This window comes from Leptonotus elevatus, chromosome 20 (genome assembly GCF_054856555.1).
Source record: "Leptonotus elevatus isolate MCC_2025b chromosome 20, RoL_Lele_1.0, whole genome shotgun sequence".
NCBI lineage: Eukaryota > Metazoa > Chordata > Actinopteri > Syngnathiformes > Syngnathidae > Leptonotus > Leptonotus elevatus.
In genome coordinates this window covers 16,782,564-16,790,007 of record NC_141258.1, presented here as the reverse complement: position 1 = coordinate 16,790,007, position 7,444 = coordinate 16,782,564, and the positions used below count along the sequence as shown (strand labels likewise).

Here is a 7,444-nt window from a genome sequence, read left to right as displayed (position 1 = left end):
GATGACAGTCTAGAACAAGATTATGTACCTCCTATTTGTCTGCGGTTTGTATACATTAAATTTTTTCCCACACTGAAAATTTAGACAAGCTCTATCATGATTAAATTGTGGAAAGTTTCACTCCAACCCCCAATAATCACTCACTAAAAATATACAATGATCTGAGGACATCCTGGGGAGTAGAACACTGAATGGGATTAAACTGCTTTATCACACCTTTTTTAACGACTCTGTCTGACTGCCTTGTGCTGAAGGGGGGACTCTTCAGGAAGGAAAACTAGATATTTATGAAGATGTGTTGTTGGTTGATTGTGTGGGTTGCTCTAGCCACAAACTGAGTTGTAATAATGACTCATGCAAAATGCATATACACATACACATGCATTCATTGTAAGTAGCTGTCACACATTCATACAGTTTTTCTGTATCTTTTCCCCTTAGATTTGTCCAAATGGGCACACAGTTTGGAGGTAGAGCTCCCAACGGTATTTTAAATATGGGATGCTGGTTGAAGACTTTATGTTGGGTGTCAATATCCTGCTGTCAGGAAACAATTTCAGGAAAATTGCACTCATGTTCAAATTTATGAACATGGGGATAATAGATCCAACTACTTTCTACAATATTCAGGATGGCTTTTGTGTGGACAATATTGAGAAGTTCTGAATGAATCACACAAAAGGGATCATCAATGAGCTGAAAAACAAGGTATCAATTGTTCAGCGTGGTGAGTGATTTTCCCTATACTATTATAATGAACTTTTCCTTTCCTGTCTGTTCAAAGGTGATGCTCGGATGGACAGTCCAGGGTTTTGTGCACAATACTGCACATATAGCATGATGGAGAAAGAGTAAAAAAAAAAAGGTCTCCAGCAATAAATGTCACTGCCAGAGAAACTCTATTATGGAAGCACTGTTTCATGAAGTGTATGGATGCCTTCGGTGAAGAGTTGACGTGAATGGAGCCTGCATTGACGCGCACGCTCAAATATCAATGCTGTTTCATACGTAATGTACATGATATTCCAAAAATAAAAGCTTATGTGAGTGTTTATGATGTTTTTTATCAATGATCATCATAAAATAATTGTGGCATTTGGTTTGTTTTATAGAAACAGGAGAATACAAAGACAGAGGAATAAAGCACTCCCTTGATATCTGGCATGAGGCTAAAAACGTCAGTAAAAGGACTGTGGCGGTATGTATTAGTTCACCTGAAGTGTGTGTATGTTTATATGATGTGTGGTAAACATGCCTTTATCGGTGTAATTAGGCTGGGCGTCAAAAGGATTGTGCCTTACTACTGACCTGGAACCGGGACATCACCAATCACTTCTGGTACTGCTGTAAAACAGCAGAAACTTATGGAGACTCCCTGGTAGGTCAACATGAAATTAAACAAGTATTTTACGATATTTGAAAAAAACATAAAATATCGTAATATAATGTATATTATTGTAGGACCAATGGACCGGAGTTTTACACCACGTCACTGGTGTGCATCAGTGGTTCCTGTCATCATGACCCAATGGAGGATGATGGGAATAAGCAGCTGATTCCAATCGGGTCTGTTGCACACTAGCGGCTACGTGAATTACTAGTCTTGGATTAACGCTGGTTGAAGACTGTCAAGAAATACCTGTCTTTTAGATATGTGTCCCATTACATTGCAATGCTACTTAATACTGAAATTCTGGAATCTTGAGTATTTATACATCAAAACTGGGTTTTCCCATTTAGGTCAACAGCAGAGTTGGAGCCATTTCATAACCACATCTTGATGTATGCCGGAAAGAGATTCGCATTCTCTCAGTGTCTTCAAGGCAAGAATCTATTTAGCGACCCTGGATTACAACCATCACCTGGGCAGAGCACTCAAGAGGAAGGGATGGAACAGTACAGTATGCCAATTTTAATAGTTTACATACAACTTATGCTGTCCTTACTGCAGTGTGGCTACTGTAGCTATCCAGCCAGTTAAACTCTGATGCAATGACGAGAAGTCTGTGGTGTAGTGAACCTTTTGCTGTTGTTTACTGAAGATTCCAACATTACATGACAGAGTGAAAACTGTAACAAAAACAAAGTTTGACTGTTTTAACATTAAGCTCAGCTTCATATAAAGTCTGATGAAATATCCTTGCACATATATGTGAATTAAAAACTATCTTTTTAACCCATTTATTATTTTCCCTTTCAACTCAAAACATAACTTAATATATCAGTAATTTAACTTAATTAATTTTACTCACGACTTTGCTTTTAGCGGTTTCAAGATCATTTAGTTTGCAAAAACTGTTTACAACAAGTAGGAACCAGGCAGCAATCAAAATGGTTGCTAGACAGGAAGAAGTAACCAAATTACCGGAAACAGTATCAAAATAAAAGTCATCTTTGATCTCAGTGTGTCAATAAAAAAACTCTCCATGTAAATATCGCCCTAGTGGCGACACACTCCCCGCCTGACCACTGTGATGTCACTACTCTAGCATAAACATTAAACTCAACAAGAACTATAACTGGTACATCATTCCTTAATAAGAACCAAAACAATTTCAGTCACTGGTCTAAGGTACGCCTTTGATTGCCCTTGATTCGTTGTCTTCAATTCCACCTTACGGACTCTTCCATCTGTCCCTGGAACAAGCCTTTGTGACTACTGCCAAAGGCCAGTCGTTGCGGGCAGCTTGGTTGTCTTTGAGGAGGATGATGTCACCGTATTGCAGGTTCCAGTGGGACCGTGTCCACTTCTCGCGGCTTTGTAAGGTTGACAGGTACACTTGTCTCTAACGGTTCCAGAACAAGTTGGATAGAGCTTGTACTTGTCGCTATTGCTTAGTGAAGAGGTCTTTGTCGGTGAATTCGGCTAGAGGTGGTGGGACGCCAACTTTCTGTGTCAACAGCATTGATGGTGTGAGGATGAGTGGATTTTCAGGATCATTCAATACCGGAACAAGTGGCCTTGCGTTCAGAATTGCTCTCACTTCTGCCATTAGTGTGCACAAAACTTAATGAGTTAGGCGGGTGCTTGAATCCAGGATTCTTCGGGCCATCCCAATGAGGCACTTCCATGAACCCCCCATGTGTGAGGCATGAGGCAGGTTAAAGACCCAGGAGCATCCTTGTTGGTGCAAATACTTCTGCACTGTGCTGTCTGGTTGATCTGCACTAAGCCCCAGCTCTTTGCAAGCCCCAATGAAGTTTGTGCTGCAGTATGACCTCAGTTGATTGGCTGGTCCTCTTATCGCAAAGAAACACCTCAACGCGTTTATGCAGCTTGAGGTGTCCATTGAGTTAATCACCTCGATGTGGACGGTCCTGGAGCTCATGCATCAGAAAAATATGGTCTCGGCGCTCCGGGGGCCGGCGGGGGTGGCTGGGGTTTGGTGTTGTGCCCGCCCCGCTCCGGTGGGCGTCCTGGCGCCTCGGGCGGGCCCCAGTATTCGGGGGGCGAGCCCTATCGCCCCGCCGGGCTGGACCCATATGCCCGCCGGGGTCCCGGTGGGGTGGGTGGGGGCTTGGTGGGCGGGTGCGCCTCCTGCCCCCGCCCGGATGGGGGGGCCCCGCTGGTCGCTCCTCTTAACTCACTACACTAGGTTTGCACAATACACTTTTATAGACATATAGGGCACATAACACACTTTGGGGGGGGGGGGGGGGGGGTAGGGTGGAAACACCGTCTTCACCCTACAACTCCCCTCCAATTTTAATGCACCACACAACTGGGGGGGGGGGGGGCTTGTGGGGGTGCCATCGGTTGGTGACCGCGGTATAGAGCAGTGCTGCGGTCCCCTGTCCGTGTCCCCGCCGCGCCCCCCCCCCCCCCTATTTTTTTTTTTTTTTAATGCACCACATACACTGAGTGACATGCTTGGGAGGCGGGTGGATCGGAGCATGGGAATATCATTTCCCTCGGCTCCGGTTCACCTGCTCCTAATTTTAATGCACCACACACACACACTTGTATATACACTGGGTGGGGTCACATTCACGGTTTAGGGGTAGAGTTCGCCAGTCAGCGAGCTGGCGGACTCAGTAACAGGGGTTAACTTTCACAAAGAACGCTGGGGTGACGACCGGGGCCTTTCCTCGCTGGGCCTGGGGTTCGGGGGTGTCGGCCGTCCTCCGAGGCCCCCATCTCCCCTTCTGCCCCCGGTGTTCCGTCCCGCCACGCGGCGGGGGGTGGGGTGGGCGCGGCTGCCCTCTCCGCTGTCCGGCCCCTCTTCGGCGCCGGTGCCTGGGTGCAGGGGGTCCCCGGGGGCTGGGGGTCGGGGGTTGGGGGGCTGCCGGCTGGTCGGGGTGAGGTCGGGGGGGGCGGCTTTGTTGGGGGGGGGGGTATTGGGGATGGGGGGTGTCTGGGGGCGGGGGGGGGTCGTGGGAGGTGCGGGGGTTGTGGGCCGGTGGGGTGCCTGGCGGGCCTGTAGTGCCCCGTCCTGCTGCGTTGGGTCGGGGGCGCGGGCCGTGTTGGGGTGGGGGGCGCTCCTGCTCCTGGGTTTGCTCTCCACCCGGGGGTCGTCCTTTGGCGCTGCCGCGGCCTGGGGGGCCCTGAGGTGTTGCGCTTGCCCTGTCCTGGCAGGTGTCGACGGCTCCCCTCTTTGGTGGAGATTTTCATGCATGCCAGATCCACCACACCAGCATCTATCGAAACTCAGACACAATCTGCTTCCTCCTCAGGTCATTGAATCGGTGGAGGCTGGTGTCTGTGGATCTCACTCGGCTTCGTCTGTCCCTCCTTCCTTTCCTCAGTCTCCTTCGGTCTCTTGAGGTCTCCCTGATTTTTTTTTTTTTTTTTTGGATTTGTTGGAATTTAGATGTTTCTGGGGTTGGGGAAGAATTCTGGTGGGTGGCCCGGTGGGTGGTGTCTGGTCGGTGCTGGATTTCACTTTCCTTCTTTGGTCCCCTTGGGTCTCCTGACGGCGGTGTTCGGTTTAGGTGAACGGTATGGGATTTTTTTTCTAATAGGTTTTTGGTGAGCTAACAAATACACGCACGCACGCACATACACATACTCACCCACATACAAAAAATAAATAAATAAATAAATAAATAAATATATATATATTTTAAAAAAAAAGAGCAATGATGATGACATTACCGAATGAACAATACTGAGCTCTTTTAAAGGAAAAAAAAGAAAAACAAAAAAACTAAAGAAAAATATGGCCCAGCATTTGCTTTCAGGTTGCGTCCGTCTGGTGCGTCTGGTGGAGATGTGCCAGGGCCCAAAGACATGCAAGACCACATACGTGAAGGGAGGGCAGATGGTGAGGCGCTCTGCTGGCAAATCTGCCATTTGTTGTTCCTCCATTCGTCCTCTAAGTCTGTGACAAGTGATGCATTTGTGAATAATTGAGTTAATGAGCCGTTTGCCTCCCTCTCAAAGCGCTCAGTGCTGAGAACTTTTCCTTGCAGATTGGCGATGTAGCTCTTCACAACTGGACGGACCTCTGCATCTGACTCAGGTGAGACTAAGCTGAATGACTGGGTGGGCTCTGACTGAATGGAGAGCTTGCGCAGGAAGGTTGGTCCGAACCGACCTTGATGCCAGGTCAGCAGTATTGTCATCGGTGTTCACGTAGTGCCATTGGTCAGGGATGGTGGACTGGTGTATACGCTGGACCCGATTGTGGACGTACACATAGAACCGTCTGGACTGGTTGTAAATGTATCCAAGGACAACTTTGCTATCTGTATAGAACCTAGTGACATCCAGCTTTAGATACAGTTCGTCCTGAATCAGCTCAGCCATCTCCACTGCTAAGACCGCTGCACACAGCTCAAGTCTCTGAATGGTCTGATTAGATTGAGGGGCGAGAGTTTGGACTTTGCCATGACAAATCCAATTTCCACTGTGTCTTCTTGGATGGCTTTCAAGTAGGCTACGGCACCAATGGCTTTCACAGAGGCATCACTAAAGATGTGTGAGTTCTACTCGCTCAGCCTCGGTTGGACAGATGCATGTGTACATCCTAGGTGTATGACAGTGCCTCAAGTCTTGAAGCGAGTTTCTCCAAGCTTCCCATTTGCCTAATTTATCTTCAGGCAATGGAGTGTCCCATTCCGATGACTTAGAATTCAACTCTCGGAGAAGAGCTCTGCTTTGGATCGTGACTGGAACTAGGAACCCTAAAGGGTCAAAGACACAATTCGCCATCGAAAGAATCCCTTGGCGGATGAAAGGTTTGGTGTCAGTTGACGCGGAGGTGAACGTGTCACTTGCTATTTCCCACAGGAGGCCAAGGCTGCGTTGGGTGGGCGACTCGTCTCCACTGAGGTCTACGTAATTTTTGTCTAACGCGCAGTCTTCACTTGGGAAAGCTTTCAAGATAGCCTGACTGTTTGAGGCAAATTTGTGGAGCCTCAAGTTAGACTCAGCAAGTGAGGCTTGAGTCCTGTGGAGCAGCCCAATAGCTTCTGCATCGGTTTGGACAGAACAGAGGCCGTCATCAACATAAAAGTGCCGTAAAACAAAGTTGACTGTGTTCCAAATTTCTCTGCGCCCTCTCTAATAGCTCTTCTGAGCCCATAGATTGCCACGACTGGAGATGGGCTATTTCCGAAAACGTGAACTTTCATTCTGTAGTCAATGACCTCATTGGCTACGTTATCTTTGAACCATAGGAATCGCAGGTAGTTTCTGTGCTTTTCTGCCACAAGGAAGCCATAGAACATTTGATGTATATCCACCATCACTGTGACCTTGTTCTTCCGGAACTGCATGAGCACTCCCAGAAGGGTGTTGTTCGGATCTGGTCCAGTCAAGATCACATTGTTCAAGGAAATCCCAGACTGTTGCGCATTTGAATCAAACACTACCCTGATTTGGTTGGGTTTTTGTGGGTGATACACAGCAAAGCTTGGTAAATACCAGCACTCTTCTTCTCTTAGCTCTAGCGCCACCTCAGCATGGTAGATTTCCAGCAGTTTGCCCATAAATTTCACATATTGCTGTTGCAATTCTGGCTTTCTCTGAAGGTGCGTCGAAGTGATTCAAACCGCTTGAGTGCTTGTTCAGAGAGGGATGGCAGAAAGTCACCCTTTAAGATCCGAGGATCCAAGATGTCTTGGCACTCTAGCAGGTGTTCCGACCCCAACTATAAAAGACCTAGAGCAGCAACAAGTCAGCATAGGGCTGTGTAAGTTTCCAGTATGAAGATGACATGCTCTGTCATATTATTATTTTTTAATTTTACTTCGGGTAAGTAAAGTACCACTGATTGTCACACCCACCTAAGTGGGGCGAAATTCTTTCTCCGCATTTGACCCATCCCCTGAGGGAGCGGTGAGCAGCAGCAGGAGCCGCGCTCCGGAATCATTAGACACAGTGATCTATCAATGCTGTTGTAACTAGGTATATGTGGGTCTGAAAAAATGAACTAAACATAATCCTATTCATTCTTAAAATGCATTATTTTCTTTCCTGCAGGGAAACCATCTGAATAAA

At 47.2% G+C, this 7,444-nt stretch overlaps 1 protein-coding gene across 2 annotated transcripts in view; it reads left to right on the top strand.

The window, feature by feature from the left end:
• Window positions 1–636: 636 nt before the first annotated feature.
• Window positions 637–7,444, top strand: part of LOC147157252 (uncharacterized) — a 6,894-nt gene continuing 86 nt past the window's right edge. The window contains exons 1-9 of one of the 2 annotated variants that reach the window (XM_086064653.1): window positions 637–708; window positions 785–1,013; window positions 1,113–1,198; window positions 1,274–1,378; window positions 1,462–1,566; window positions 1,741–1,901; window positions 5,182–5,264; window positions 5,413–5,462; window positions 7,427–7,444. The exon at window positions 7,427–7,444 is cut by the window's right edge and continues 86 nt beyond it. In XM_086064653.1, coding sequence (XP_085920779.1) covers window positions 1,365–1,378; window positions 1,462–1,566; window positions 1,741–1,901; window positions 5,182–5,264; window positions 5,413–5,457 — 408 coding nt within the window. In that variant the 5' untranslated portion in view covers window positions 637–708; window positions 785–1,013; window positions 1,113–1,198; window positions 1,274–1,364 and the 3' untranslated portion in view covers window positions 5,458–5,462; window positions 7,427–7,444. Of the gene's footprint in view, window positions 709–784; window positions 1,014–1,112; window positions 1,199–1,235; window positions 1,379–1,461; window positions 1,567–1,740; window positions 1,902–5,181 lie in introns of those variants that run through there. The other variant, XM_086064652.1, reaches the window with a different exon arrangement.